The following is a 16,075-nucleotide window of genomic DNA, read 5'->3' on the forward strand; positions in this document are numbered from 1 at the left end:
AAAAGCGAAGCTGTAGCTAACCCACTAGCTCATAACCATACTGAATCCACTGAAATCTTAATGACATCAAGATGTATAATAATGAGAACTATATGTTAGTAGTAAAGAATAAAAGAGAGAAGCATGCGCAGCCTATCTATTAAACAATTGAGAGAACATAGAACCAAAATAAATCAACACGCTGCGTGTTCAACAGTGTAACAATAAACCTGGGTTTAAATTCACACTATTTCAAATAAAAGCAAATTCCTAAGACTATCCTAATTATGCCCAAATGCCAAAATCTTACTTAATCCTGCCTTTAGCAAGATATGAAGAACTATTCGCCGGTGTAGTCTCGGGCCTCGCCGTGGGAGCACGTGAGCCGCTCGTGATGGAGGCGGAGAAACTTTCGGGTCGAACGGAGCACTTGGGTGGTTCCCGTGGAAAGCAGAGAGTTCTTGGTCCGAACCTCAGCGTTCGTGAGGAAAAGTCTCTGATCAGAATAAGATGCACAGCGCTTTGAGTTAAAAAGGATTCAATCGCTTCTTAACTTTTAACTGCCTGGGCTGCAGTCGTGACGTCACTTCTAATGCAAGTAAACCGGTTGTAACTCAGGTTGAGTTTAAAGATCGCGCGACTCTAGAGTTTACCTTTGCCAAGGGTAAGAAGGAAAATCGCGCTGAGTGATGGATCTTGCAAGAAAGAAGACGTCTTTTTGGGGTGGAGAGCGCGCCTCTTTATACATCCAGATCCATCGGAAGCCAGACGTGAGAGACAAAGATGGAAGCGTTGTCCCATTGTTTTATGTTTCCTTGTATGATGACGTAGATGATCCCGCCCACGCGTGACGTAGGTCACACGGAAGTGGACTGGGAATTGTAGTTCTGACACAAGATGGCGGTATGATACCTACATGTGTGTTTCTGTTCACTCAGACCCCATTTTCCAGTTCTCTCTCACACACACACACACACACACACACACACAGAGTTAATCTAGGCATTACATGTTATGAGATTAATTAATTTGGGCAGTGTTTGAGACATGCACCCTAAATTAGAGAGGGGGGATGAGACAGAGAGAAATAGACCGAGAGACACAGGAATGACAGACAGACTGATTCAAGGGACAAAGAAAGACTGAAAAGTTGTGTATTACTCATATTCATGTCTGTTTTAAGTGTTTTAAAGGTATATTCATCATGATGGTTTGTGTGGTTCCCCATAATTGGTTTTCTGATTGGTGTGTAATTACACATATTTGTTTTTCTAATCTTTCCCACAATTCTGCAGTCATGTTTTGTGTTCTTGGTTTGTGTTTTACTGTGTTATGGGCATTGGGTTGAGAAAAAATCTTTATTTGTCACATGTACTCAAGCACAGTGAAATTCCTCTTCTGCATAAAGATGAAGCAATGAACACACACATGTACACACAAGTGAGCAATGAGCACACATGCATACCCAGAGCAGTGGGCAGCTATGCGACAGCAGTTGGGGGTTAGGTGCCTTGCTAACCTTCAGGCCATGGCTGCTGGTCTGTGTTTTGCAGGAGAACAGATGGAACTTCCTGTTTGCCTTTCTCACAGTTCCTGCCATTCTGCAGTTGTGCGTTTTGCCATTTTTGCCGGAGAGCCCACGATTCCTGCTGATGGAACGCAAAGACCAAGCTCGAGCTGAAAAAGGTACATCGTTCATCATCATCATCATCATCATCACGATTATAACCATCACCACTAACACCATCATTACTATCATGAAAATCACTATTATCACCACTATGATAACATCACTATCATCATCATCATCATCACTATTATGACCATCAAAATTGTCATCCCCATCACCATTAACACCATCATGACTGTCATCACTATCACTGTTATCACCACTATTGTAACCATCACCATCATAGCCATCACCACTAAAATAACCATCGCCATCGTCATCATCATCACTATTATAGCCATCATCCCGATCTCCCTGGATGTCACTGTCATCATCACAATTATAATCATCCTCATCATCATCCCTATCACCATTAACACCATCATAACGATCATCACTATCACTATTATCACCACTATTAGAACTGTCATTGTCATTGTCATCATCTTCACTATTAAACTTTCACCATGGTCATCACTGTCACCATGAGTGTCACCGTCATCATCACAATTATAACCATTACCATCATCATCCCTTTTACCATTAACACCATAATTACTATTATCACGATGACAATTATCACCACTATTATAACCACCATCATCCCTATCACCGTCAGTCACTATCATAACCACTATTATAACCATCATCATTGTCGTCATCCCTATGACCACGAACAGCATCATTACTATCATCACTTTTCCTACCACCATTATGCCACCATTATAATCATCACCATCGTCATCACCGTTATAACATCACTATCATCACTATCACCAGCACTGTCGCTGTCATCACTATTCTAACCATCACCATCATCACCTTCATTGTCACTGTAATCATCACTATTATAACTATCCCCATCATCATCACTGTTACAACCATCACTGTTATACTCAACATCATCATTACTATCACCATCAACACCATCACATTTTTATTCTTTTTACTTTATTACTTATCTCTTCTTTTCAGCCTTTTTCTCTTTTACTCTTTCCTTCTACTCCTTTAATTTCCACATATATTTTGTCTCTTTTTTTCTGATCTCTTTTGTGCTCCTCTCATCAGTCTTTTATTTATTTATTTATTTATTGCCGTTTACTACTTTTTATGCATTCTTTCCAAGTTTTACTGCTCCTTACTACTTTTATTTATTTATTTATTTATTTATTTAACACTTTCTTCCTCCTCTTCCTACACAAGCTCATGTACTGTATCTGGTTCATTCTTTGTGGCTCTGTTGACTATTTCCACAGCGTGCTACATTTTCTTTCTGAACTCTTTATAGCTTGCATGCAAACACACATCAAGGTCATGGATTAAACCCAAAGCTTTGACTATGTTCCAGTTCAAAGGTCTCTAAAGATCAGTAGATGATTATACAACAGGTTGTTAAATAACATTTAAAGCTGCTTTTCTTCCTTTGTCTGAAATCAGAAAGATCATGTCAAGAATAAAACAGTTTAGGAGTACTGGGGGTTTCATGATAGGCATTTGAGGTCATTCTCCCTTCTTTGAAGTTCCTCCTTTTGTCTTTTCCTTTTTTTCCCCTGACAAATTGTTCCCAAAGTGTTCTCAAAAAGCTTCCTTCTGTGTTTAGTGCTTTAGGTCAAAGCAAGTTGTTACTAAACTCTGTGATTGAACCTTTGTAGAATGGACTCGAATGACAGAATGAGGTCAGAAACCTGGTGTTTATCTCATTTGACATTATTAAATCATTGAGAAGCATCATCAAGGGCAATCCCTTGGAAGACTGTGTATTTTGAGGTCTGAATGAACATCCAGCTTCCTAATGTCTGGATGTTTGAGACCTGGCCAAAACACCAGCTCCTCAAGCATGTGTATTTAAGACTTGGATGAAGGCCCAGCTCTGTCAGAAATGCGTTTGAGACTTGGCCAAAAATCCAGTTTCCAGCAGAGCATGTGTTCAAGACAGGCAAATTCCATTTTCCTTTTGAGACTTGGCAGATGGGCCAGCACCCTCAGGAGTATGTTTAAGACTTGGCTGAAGGTCAGGCTTTCTAAAGAGTGCATGTGCGACAAGTGTGTGTTCAAGATGCAAAGTGTAACTTCTTCAGGAGTGGAAGTATTTTCCAGGTTCTTCCAGAGTGTGTGGGTGTGCAAGACTTTGTTGGAATACAGTTTCCTCCAGAATGTGTTGGACACTTGGAAGCAGGTTCATTTCTGTCAGGAGTGCTTGTTTTAGACTTGCCTTTGTTAAGATAAGTGTATTTGGGACTTGGTCACAGGTATAGCACTTTCAGGAACATGTGGGTGGCACGGTGGTGTAGTGGTTAGCGCTGTCGCCTCACAGCAAGAAGGTCCTGGGCTCGAGCCCAGTAGCTGACGGGAGCCTTTCTGTGTGGAGTTTGCATGTTCTCCCCGTGTCTGCATGGGTTTCCTCTGGGTGCTCCGGTTTCCCCCACAGTCCAAAGACATGCAGGTTAGGCTAATTGGTGGCTCTAAATTGACTGTAGATGTGAGTGTGAATGGTTGTTTGTCTCTGTGTGTCAGCCCTGCGATGATCTGGTGACTTGTCCAGGGTGTACCCCGCCTTTCGCCCATAGTCAGCCGGGATAGGCTCCAGCTTGCCCGTGACCCTGCACAGGATAAGTGGTTTGGGATAATGGATGGAGGAACATGTGTTTTTGTTGTCCTGGCTGAAGGTTCAGATGTTTGAGACTTGGGTCCACCTCAGTCAGGAATGCTTGTTTCAGACTTGCCTTTGTTAGGAGTGTGTGTTTAGACTTGACTGATGGGACAGCTTCCTCAGTAGCACGTAGTTGAGAATTGGCTGAAGGTACAGCACTGTCAGGAATGTCGGTGGGAAGCATGGTGGTGCAGTCTTTACCACTGTCATTTCACAGCAAGATAATTCTGGGTTTGAAATTTGCAGTCAACTGGGGCCTTTCTGGCAGAGTTTTCATGTTCTTTCTGTGCCTACATGGGTTTCCTCCAGGTGCTCCTGTTTCCTCCCACAGTCCAAAGATATGTAGATTCGGTCAACTGGCTACTCTAAATTGCCAATATGTGTGAATGTGAGGATGAATGGTTGTTCGTCCCTGTGTTAGTCCTGCAAGAGATTGTTGCAGGGTGTACCCTGCCTCTTGCAGAAACCAGCTGGGTCAGTCAGCTTGCCCTCGCTGTAGGTCCAGCTACCCGAGGAATGTGTAATTTATATCAGGCTGACATACTTGCTGCTTTTATTTTCTTATATTTTCCATTCTGAACTTTCAGACAGTGAAAAAAATCAATTGTGTTGATCATTTGTTTATAGAATTGTTATACTGTTTTCCTGCTCAACAGTGAAAAGCACTATATTGCCCAAGCAATGTTTTCTGTTAGCCTGAGGTGAATAAGGGTGAGGGTGAAATAAATGTGATCAACTGATAAGCCCTTGCAGTCCTGGCCCTTTTTCCATTTTTTAATATCTAAAGCTGGGGACAAAATATAAAATTTAGTAATTCATCAAACAGAACTCCATTGTTGTCTGATAATTCAAGTCCAATATAGTACGGCTGATAGCAGAAGGGATGAGGAGCAGTGTGCATCACCCTAGATTGATACTAAATGAGCAATTGTTAGTATTCAACAATATTTCTGGCAATGTTGAATATGCTGGTGTGCAATATGAACATTATGCAGCCTGACTATGTTAATGTGTAGTGTGATAGTTTGAATGCAGAGTGGGCTTGTATGAATGTATAGTGTATTGGTGTGCAATGTGAACATTAATATGTATGAGCACACAGGGGCCCTAGGGATCAAGGAAAGTTCACTGAACGCTTGGTACCTCTCCATGCCCCAGTTCCTGAGTTCTTTCTTCCAGTTTCTACAACAGCTGCTTCCACCCAACTCACATTTTTGTGTGGATGGTACAGTGCTTTAGGAGTCAGAGAAGCAACCAAGAGGCCAAGAATAACTCTATGAGAGTAAGGAGCTTGAGAGATCCACAGCTCATGTGGAAGATGCTGTTCCCAGGATAAATATAGCTTGGATACTCCACAAAGCTGGGCTTTATGGAGGAGTAGTGAGGCATCAGAAATCCCTTTTGGAGTTTGTGGAAAGGTAAAGTGGAGATTCAGCATCTGTGTCCAAAAAAAACCCCAACATTATCTAACCTACAACCCCAATTCCAAAAAAGTTGGGATACTGTGTAAAACATAAATAAAAACAGAATGTGAAGATTTGCAAATCATGGAAACCCAATATTTCATTGAAAATAGTACAAAGACAGCATATCAAATGTTAAAACTGAGACTTTTTTTGTTTTTTGAAAAATATATGTTCATTTTGAATTTGATGTCAGCAACACGTTTCAGAAAAGTTGGGACAGGGCAACAAAAGACTGAAAAAGTTGTGTAATGCGAAAAAAAATAATTTGGTTAACTGGCAACAGATCAGTAGCATAATTGGATCTAAAAAGAGCATCCCCAGAGAGGCAGAGTCTCTCAGAAGTAACGATGGGGAGGGGTTCACTGCTCTGTGAAAGACTGCACGGACAAACAGTAAAACAATTGAAGAATAACATTCCTTAATGTAAACTTGCAAAGAATTTGTGGATCACATCATCTATGGTACATAATATCATTAAAAGATTCAGAGAATCTGGAGAAATCTCTGTATGCAAGAGACAAGGCTGAAAACTGACATTGAATGCCTGTGACCTTCAGGCCTTCAGGCGACACTGCATTAAAAGCAGACACGTGTCTGTCGTGGAAATCACTGTTTGGGCTCAGGAACACTTCAGAAAACCATCGTCTGTGAAAACAGTTCATTATTGCATCCACAACTGCAAGTTAAAACCAGATATAAACAATATCCAGAAACACCGCCACCTTCTCTGGGCCTGAACTCTTTTATGATGGACTGAGGCGAAGTGGAAAATTGTCTCGAGGTCTGACGAATCAAAAGTAGAAATTCTTTTTAGAAATCATGGACACCATGTCCTCCAGGCGAAAGAGGAGAGGGACCATCCAGCTTGTTATCAGCGCACAGTTCAAAAGCCAGCATCTGTGATGGCATGAGGGTGCATTAGTGCACATGACATGGGTAGCTTGTACATCTGGGAAGGCATCATGAATGCTGAATGATACATACACATTTCAGAGCAATATGCTGCCATCCAGACAAAATCTTTTTCAGGGAAGGCCTCGCTTCTTTCAGCAAGACAATGCCAAACTGTTTTCGGTACATATTAAGCCTGCATGGCTCTGTCGTAAAAGAGTCCGGGTGCTAAACTGGCCTGCCTGCATTCCAGACCTGTCTCCCATTTAAAACATTTGGTGCATTATGAAATGCAAAATATGACAAAGGAGACCCCGAACTGTTGAGCAACTGAAATTGCAGATCAGGCAAGAACGGGACAACATTTCTCTTTCAAAACTATAGCAATTGGTCTCCTCAATTCCCAAATGTTTACAGAGTGTTGTTAAAAGTAGAGGTGATGCAACACAGTGGTAAACATGCCCCGTCCCAACTTTTTTTGAAACGTGTTGCTGATATCAGATTCAAAATGAGCATATATTTTTCAAAAAACAAAAAATTTCTCAGTTTCAACATTTGATATGTTGTCTTTCGACAATTTTCAATGAAATATAGAGTTTCCATGATTTGCAATTTTTAAAAAAATGTTTTTATTTACAGTTTACACAGCATCCCAACTTTTTTGGAACTGGGGTTGGATTAAACCAAAGCTATACATGTAGGAGAAACCCAACATTGCTCATCATCCTGAAAACACCATCCTCACAGTGAAGCATGGTGGTGGTAGCCTCATGTTGTGGAGATACTTTTCATAAGTTGGATCTGGGAAACTGATTGAGATTGAGGATAGGATGGATGGATGAAAGGGCAATGGTAGAAGAAAACCTATAATGTTTCAAAACACAGACCTCAGTCCTGTTGAGAATCTATCACAAGTCTTGAAAATTGATGAGAACAGTCATCTTTCAGTCTGACAGAGTTAGAGCAGTTATATTAAGAAGAATGGGTCAGAATTTCATGTGGGTTCATGTGTGAACATAATCCAATAAGCCAAGCCTGAAAAACCTGATGCAATAACATCTGTGGGAAGCTGTCATGAATGCAGATTTTATACTGAGTCTTTTCTGAGTCACAGAAGCCGTGTCATCGTTTAATCGCCCCATTTTTAAAACGTTCATATTATTTACACAGTGACATGACTCTAGTAAGCTTTTCCAAAAAAAATCACAAACCAGACTTTAAAGATAAGGGCAGTGAAGCGACAAAGGAAGAAAAAGCCTGAAGGGAGTGTAAAAGAGGAACAGAGTAAAGTACAGAGGAACTCAGAAATTAAGAAACTGTTGGCCGTTCATGCCAAGGGCAAAAATCTTTGTCAGATGGTAAATTGTACAGGTACCCAGCCTGGTTTAATGATAAAAGCAGAAGAACTCTCAGAACTGACCAAGAGTCGGAACTGTCTCTTAGTAACTGGCTTTAATGACCCTAACCCAGAATTACATCATTGCTTGTTTACCGCAATGCATTATGGGTGATACCCGGGGTCAGGTCCGCTGTATTGTTTACTTTCGCCTTTGCTACACTCCACATTGTTCTGTCTAACCGGTTTTAACCAAAAGTGAATTTAGGAAGGTTTTGCCTCAAGTGAATCGCTGTGTGCCTTAAGGCCTCTGCATGCTCTTGCGACAAGGCTTTCGCAGATAGCTTTTCGCAGACAGTTGTAATTTATCGTTGAGCGGGGAGTAATAGGTGTGAGCGATGTTATTCACCGCCACAACGCAAGGGGGTGCGAAGTCGCGAAATCGCTAGGAGTAGTTGGTGGGTGTGGTTAGTGGAGTGTTTATCCTCCGGTTACTTATAATGACTAGAACTGGAGTTGTATAGATGTACGTACTTCCTCACTTCCTCAATCAACCGCTCTTCGTGCTGCTCCATCTTCGCTTGTGTTTTTAAAAATGGCGGTCGTGAAAACAAACCAAGCCGGGAAAGTAGGGAAGCGGAAGTGCGTGTACAGCGGATGTAGAGTGGACCAATCAGAGCCCTCTTGTCTGCGATGCTGTCTGCGAGGCTTCTGCGGTGGTCACAATTTTTGGGAGGTGCGCGCAGAGCGTCTGCGAAGGTGGGGGGAGCTACGCAGATGCTATCTGCGACGCTATCTGCGAGGACTGCGTTGTCAGCATAAATTGGCCTTTACTGTGTCTCCACAACAAAGAGAACACCTAATTTGACTTTTTATCAGCTGCCAGTCAAGAAGAAGAGAAGAAAGAAATGGATAAGCTTAACCCCCAACGAAAACCTTCAAACTGATTCAAAATGGACAAGTATTTGTAGCTTACATTTGTCTGGTGGGAAAAAGATGTACTTAAACTGTGACCCAGCAATATTTCCATGGTCTGCGGACTGGCCTTCGGTTATTGAAGATTATAACGATCGACACTGTTGATCATCTGAAACTAGCGATATTCCAAAGCTTATAAAACAAAGAAGCATTCTTCGGCCTTTGCCTCTCAATGTACCGAAGCACTCGGCAGCCGAACGAGCCTGTCGGACCGATAAAACTCCCAAACCATGAAGGGTTCTCTTTCAGGTAAGTATAATGTTCGGTGTACCTCACTAGCGGCATTTATTGAAGAAAATGCATTTATACTGAACATGACATGGCAGATCAGCGGGTTTCCAAAGTTTTTTTTGTTTGCTTGTTTGGTTGTTTTTTTTGGAATGTTTCTTGATCTCAAGTTTTATTTAACTCATCACTCATTTCTAAATGTTTTGATGCTGTTCATCTGGGCCTGGGATCATGAAGCAATCTTAGACTGAAGTCAATAATTGATTTTTTTTTTATTCTAGTTTCCCTTCCTGCATCTGTAACTTTCATTGTACTGGATCAAGATGAAGTACAAGGCTAAGATTTCATTTGAACAAAGTTCCTGAGAAAATGGAAAGGAATAAGTGAAGATTAAAAGAAACAAATTGCAACTTAAGTCTAAGATTGCATCGTGATCCAATATACGTCCTCAGAAATAAGACAGTCTGAGATTTGATGATGTTGTTGCACAGTGTGGTAGACTCGGTCTGGACTCTTCCCTTCTCACCAAGCTTGATTTGGATTCCGATTTTTCTGCTGTAAACCCTCAACATGTTATCCACCTGTTTAAATCACCAATTTCATCATCTTCCACGACAGAGCACAGCAAAATCGTTCCTCTCACATCGCTCTCACGTAAAATTAATCTGACATCCGTCATATCGCTCAACTACCGACCTCGGCTGTCTCCCACAGTGCATTGTGGGAAACAAGTGACGATGTAGTTATGCTTGGGGGCTATTGCAATCTTAGATCGCAGTGCTGTTCATTCAAAATTTGCTTTAAGTTACAAATCATCCTGGATTCATTTCACCTGATTTTGCTCTTCTAAATTTACCCTCTAAGCATGAAAAACCATGAATATGTGACTATGTAAAGCAAGTGCGCTTCGAATGTCCTTTTTTGAATGATCATACCATGTCGAACTTTCTTCGGGGTCTGAAATGCAACACTTCTACACAACTTATTGATTGAAAGACCCGCTGGTCTGACATATTACACACAGCTGGATCCGACACTCACCCACACTTTCACTCCTCATCTGTGATTTAATTCGGTGAATCTCCTCATTATGCATATAATATGCCAGCACGAGTCAAGGACACCATTGCTGATGGCTTTAATTAAGCACCACTGTCAGTCTTTTGTTTTTAGTTTGCTGTTATTTTGTTCGCTGAAAATATTTCTGACCGTCTGAAGGATATAACTACCATGATAACATGTACCAACAGCACACAATTTAGTTTGCATCATTATTTTAATTCATGTGCCAAGGAGATCAGGTTCTGTGTAGAGGGGATGATCAGCAGGAAACAGAACTTAACCATTCCTGGTTTTGCATTAAAACCTATCCATATCTTTATATGCAGGACTGAATTACTTCTGGATAAAATTACGAACAATGCTTTTAAAGTGAGCTATAAATGAAGCACACGAATGTGATGGCAGCTTATCCTTCAAACCATCCATGTGTTATCTTTAAGGAGAGTGCATCTAATGAATAGAAAATATTGGTGCTTTTTAATATTCCTTTAACCAGTCAAGAGAGCAAATTAAAAGTGTGATTCAATAGATGATATCCCGTACACACTATATGATTTATTACCTCAGCGTAGTTGTGTGCATGAAGTAACTCTCGTCTTGTGATTTAAAATCATAAAATGCAAAAGAATAGTATGTGCTGGGTCAAGTGCTATTTTATAAGCTTCCGAATCATGAAAGACTTATTGTTTAGTTTAAAGAAATGTGCCATGATTCATGTGATAATAATTAGAACAAGAAGACATGGTCATCACTGTCCCCTGCCACGAGCAATTTATGAAGCCCTTTTAACACTGTTGGTAACTCGCCAGCGCCCCCTATAACGATCCCACAATTTCCTTGCGCGCTCCACCCGGATGTGACGTGAAGTGGAACTGCTTTAACTGTATCGAGAGCGCCTCGATTCGCTCTCTCATGTTCTGACTACTGGAGTGGTCGGACGGACTGTAGGCACGCAAGCTACAGTGTTGAGACTAACCGCTATTGTCTGAGAACAGCCTGTTCAAATTAGTTTCGGCCGAACTTTTGAACGACCCGCTAAGTTTCAGCGATATAGTGGTTTCGATTCTAAACCTTTGCAAAGTTTAACTACAGTTAAGTAGTTTTCCACGCTAAGAGGCATTTGCGGACAGCTTCGCTCCTCTCAGCCTTTTTCTCGTCGACGCATCACCGGAGGTTTCTCCTGAAGCACCGTGGGCCAGCTAGGCCTTCATCTCCCTGCTTCGTTAGCCGCGGTTGGACGCAACGCGCCGCTAACCTCCTCTCCTCGGACTGCGACCCTCAGCGCGGACATCGGAGAAAGAACTTCCATCGCATTGAGTAGGCACTTGGGCAAATTTTTAATTTGTAGCTTATTCAGATGGTTGTTAGGGTCATGTTTAAGCTTTGAGCTATTTAGCATACCCGCTCAGACACGGAAGGTGTTTGTTTGTTTTTATTGTTTGTTTGTTTGTTTTATTGTTTGTTTTGGTTCTGTTTTTTTTCTTTGAACTTGTTAGACAGGGTATCTTGCATGATATCTTTCCTTAACTCCATTGCTAGCTTCCCTATCTGATTAGCAGCGCAGCGACAAGTTTGTTATTTTAAGCTCCGAGGCTAGACCGCTACAAGGCCTAGTTCTCTCCATCCAACACATATACACACTCTCTCACACTCTTTCTCTCTCTCTCTCTCTCTCGCGTTGAGTTCTTTGCCTAGATAGTCTGTTGGAAATTGTTGTTAAGTGCAGTGTTTGGATCCAGCTGTAGCGTGGTCAGATTCTCCTTAGCAACTTATTGCTAGCTGGTAGGCTTGTGTTCTCGACTAGGCCTGCAGGCGCCATTTTTCCGACGCCATTTTGATACCTTCCTCATTGAGTTACCTGTGATACGACACCTAGGCACTGACCGCCATTTTGTTTAAGCATTGCCAGAGTGGCTAGCATTAGCATCTGCCCACAGATACCTACACAAAGCACACATTAGCCACAGAGCTAATCCTTTGTTCTATTTAGCTAACATTCCTTTGTTTTAGCTAACATTCCTTTGTTTTAGCTAACGACAAGCTAGGTCACACACACACACACACACACACACACGCATCGGCTTGCCCTAGCCTCACACACACGCACACACAAGGGATTCTTTTCTTTTTTTTTTTCCTTCTCTCTCTCTCTCTCTCTTTCCCTCAAATTTATAGTCCAGGTGTAATTGTTCCATTGTTTTGTCTTGTTATTACCTTTGCTGACATTGAATGTATTTTGAGTTTATTATTATTAGTGAGTAGTAGACAAATAAAAGCTAATAAAATTGAATTGCATTTTACTTGTTCCTGTTGTTTATTCACAAGGTCAACTATTTAGAACTCCTTTTTCCTTCAGAATTTAGCTTTTGTATACAACTGGGTTTCCCATCTAATACAGAGCTACCATTAATCTTGAGTGTAACCATTCACGGTGAGTATTAAGATTAATAATTTAAGATTTTATGAGACTGATCTTTATTTATAAATTGATTAATTTAATTATCAATTATCACATAATTTATAATTTAATTAATCCCAATTCCACCTACATTAAAGTGGTGCCCCGTGTGAGGAATAGTTTAATGACCTTGTGAATTTCTCAACAATAACTTGTAAACTGCTGTATACCCAAAATCAACTGCCAAGGTATAACACAGATGACTTTAATGGTGAATCATTAACAGTGTGTTAATCACAGAACTGAAATTCAGCTGCCAACCACAGTTAGCTGATAAACTGGTTTAATTGATTAGTACATTAGAGTAATATCTAATCCAAGTACTTAATTAATATTATTAATAATAATAATCATTATTGTTAACTAATTATTAATTGAGCTAATTAATACAAGTGAAACATTAGTGAAAACAAAGTAGCTAAGAAACCACATCAATTATTTAGCAACTTGGATTAAATTAAATTCTAACCTAATCAACCCCTAGTATTAATTTCCTTTAAGTTAATTAATACATTTCGAACAAAATGTCGCGTTCCCCATCAAGGGAGTCAGAAGGGCCCCTCCTCTCTCTCTTCGACGTTGTAGGCGATTTAGGCCAAGTCCCGGAGGATAGGAGAAATTACTTCTGTGATCTGGACCAAAAGGCTCGCTTTGATGAAATACACATAGCCGTTAGGGAACTTAAGGAGCGTACTATGACTCTTCCAGAAGGGCTACCCAAATTGTTCATGATCTACTATAAGGAAATGGAACATGTGTGTATGACCCTCGAACAAGAGAAAAGAACACTAAAACGACAACTGGCCGAAGCTCAAAGGAGAGCAGAAAGCGCGGAGAGTAGCCTCGTGGGCCTGAGAGCCACACAAGATGAACTAAAGCGCGAAATAGAATACCTCAGAGAAGAAGTGACGCAAGCACGTCGCTCAGATGAGGGATCGGCCAAACCCTCCCAAGAACAGAGTTCCGCTCTGGAGGAGGAAGAACCTGAGCTTAGAACGGTAGATCAGACACCGCACTCAAGCTCAACTCGCGTGAAAGTCGCGCGATCGCCACCTCGTGGCGCTGGGAGTTTTTACTTTACTCCCCACTACACCCCCTCGCGCTTCAATATCGCTGCAGCCTCTAGCCCGCAGAAAACGCCGCGCTACGTACCCTCAGACTCCTCTGACGGAGAGGCCGCCTCCAAGCCGAAACGCAGACATAGGCGATATGAGAGCAGCTCAAATAGCGAAGACAGCGAGGACCCCTACGGGTCAAAATCAAAACGCCTCGTCGCAGAACGCAAAACTAGGATCCGCCAAATCGACGTCCTTGCGAAAGACATAGAGCGTTTTGAGCCGGAAAATCATAGACACCGAAGCGTTAATGATTATTTCCGGGAAATCGAGCGTAGCCTCCTGGACCTGCCAGAGGCTACGTCGCATGAAAAGGCCAGACTAGTCTGGAAAACTTTAGGTAGTGGCGTACGAGCATTCGTTGAGACCTTACCGCAGTCAGTCCTCGACAACTACAAGAAAATACGTAAGTACTTGAAAGAGGAATACTCGTTGTACGAGGATGAGACTGCTGCGACGATGGGTGCTATTCTGATCAGACAGAAACGAAGCGAACACCCTCGCGAGTACTACCGTCGGCTCCGTGCAGCGTACTTTCAGGGCAGAAGCGAGCCCGGGCTAGAGGAAGATCGCAACTTCAAGTCCCTCTTCCTCCATAACCTTCACCCGTGCATCCGTAACCAAGTAACACTCGCGTGTCGCCAGCGCCCCCATACTATGAGAGAAATGCGTCGCACCGCACAACTAACGTGGGAGACGTTCGTCCGACCCACAGACCGCCACGAGGACGATCCCAGAGTCCTCAGCCTATATGAGCAGGAAGATCAGTCCTTAGGCCTAGAAGGGGGTGAAGCCCCAAACCGCGGGCCCCCTTGGGCGAACCCAAACCCCGGCCACCAGACGTCGAGTCAACCCAAAGGTAACTGGAAAGTTCGACAAGCTGGAGCCAAGGGGGAACAGGGCCCCAACGCCAAAGGACAAGGTAACCGCAAACCTGGCAGTCACGGCCCTAAATCTCAGAATAGCGGACAGTCAAGGCCCCATCGCAACTCCTCTCGAAGGGAGCGGAGCCCTAAGCTAGCTACCGCTAAACAAGCCAACCAAGAGCCACTTGGGATGGCAGAACTGAGGGCTGAATTAGCACGGATTAAACAAGCCAACCAAGAGCCGCTTGGGATGGCAGAATTGAGGACCGAATTAGCACGAGTTAAACAACTGCTGAGCAATAAGAACAGGAAGGGTAAGCCGAGCAAGGACAGGGACGAACCGTCAGCATGACTAGGCCGGGACCCATCCCCACCACCACCGCGTGTCTACCTCGTGGGGTGGGGAAAGGACCCCTGCCCAATAGGCAGCGATGAGTTGAAACCACCCCCTCCGTTAGTGAAGCCTGACCCGCAGGATGCACCCCTGACGCAGTTTCTTGGAGATTTGGTTAGGAAAGGCAACGCCAAGCGTATCTATACCCCAGTTGTGGTAGAAGGCAACGTTTCCCTCCAAGCTCTCTTAGATACCGGGTCAAAAATCACCCTGATGTGTTCCAAAGTCTTCGCAGAGGTTTCTGATGCGCGGCGCGCGCAAGGTAGACCCATCAGAACCGAACGTTGTGACGTCAACTTGGTTAGCTTCACCCAGAATCAAGCCCCAGTAACAACCATTGCATGGTTAGAACTCACCTTCCAGGGCATGTCCATCACTCACCCCACTTACATCTGCTCTGTTGGGGTAGAACCGTTCCTCATTGGCCAAGACCTACTAGATAGGCTAGCGCCCCTCATTGACTGTCGTCGTGGGCAACTGTGGGCCCAGGTCGCGTCCCCACAGACCCCAGATCCTCGTCGTCACGATCGAGCCTGTTGCGATGAAGTTAGCGTGGAGGCTACTCCACCGATAGCTGAGTCAGGGCAGGTCCCCGAGAACCTCGAGACCACTCCGCTCCACCCTGAGCCGAGTCAAGACGCACCAAACTCAACCGACACTCTTCTCAACCGCAACGCGCTTGATGGCCACCCGTCTTTCCTTTGCTTTCTTGGCGAATCTGCCCCAACCAGGTACTACCCCTGGATATCTGGCAACATTGCTGTCAACGGCGTCACGGCACCTGCCGTCAGGTTAGCGCTTTGGTCAGAGAAGTCAGCCATCAGCCAAACGTGGTTCGACATAGTGCGTCAGAGCACTCCTTCCGCTGTCTTTGTGCAGAAGAGCCACCGGCTACTGTCAGCCGAACAACCCCAGAGCCCCATCAAAGCCACGGGCGTCTGCGCCGTGTCGCTCGCCATCGGTCAGAGAGAATTCCTTCATTT

At 43.1% G+C, this 16,075-nt stretch overlaps 1 protein-coding gene across 4 annotated transcripts in view; it reads left to right on the plus strand.

Annotated features, from left to right (window-relative positions):
• Positions 1 to 16,075, plus strand: part of slc2a9l2 (solute carrier family 2 member 9, like 2) — a 216,148-nt gene that overhangs the window by 102,661 nt on the left and 97,412 nt on the right. For all 4 annotated transcript variants that reach the window (XM_060901254.1, XM_060901255.1, XM_060901253.1 and 1 more), the window contains one exon: positions 1,533 to 1,665. In XM_060901254.1, the coding sequence (XP_060757237.1) occupies positions 1,533 to 1,665 (133 nt within the window). The remainder of the gene's footprint in view (positions 1 to 1,532; positions 1,666 to 16,075) is intronic.

Source organism: Neoarius graeffei, chromosome 20 (assembly GCF_027579695.1).
Source record: "Neoarius graeffei isolate fNeoGra1 chromosome 20, fNeoGra1.pri, whole genome shotgun sequence".
Lineage (NCBI taxonomy): Eukaryota > Metazoa > Chordata > Actinopteri > Siluriformes > Ariidae > Neoarius > Neoarius graeffei.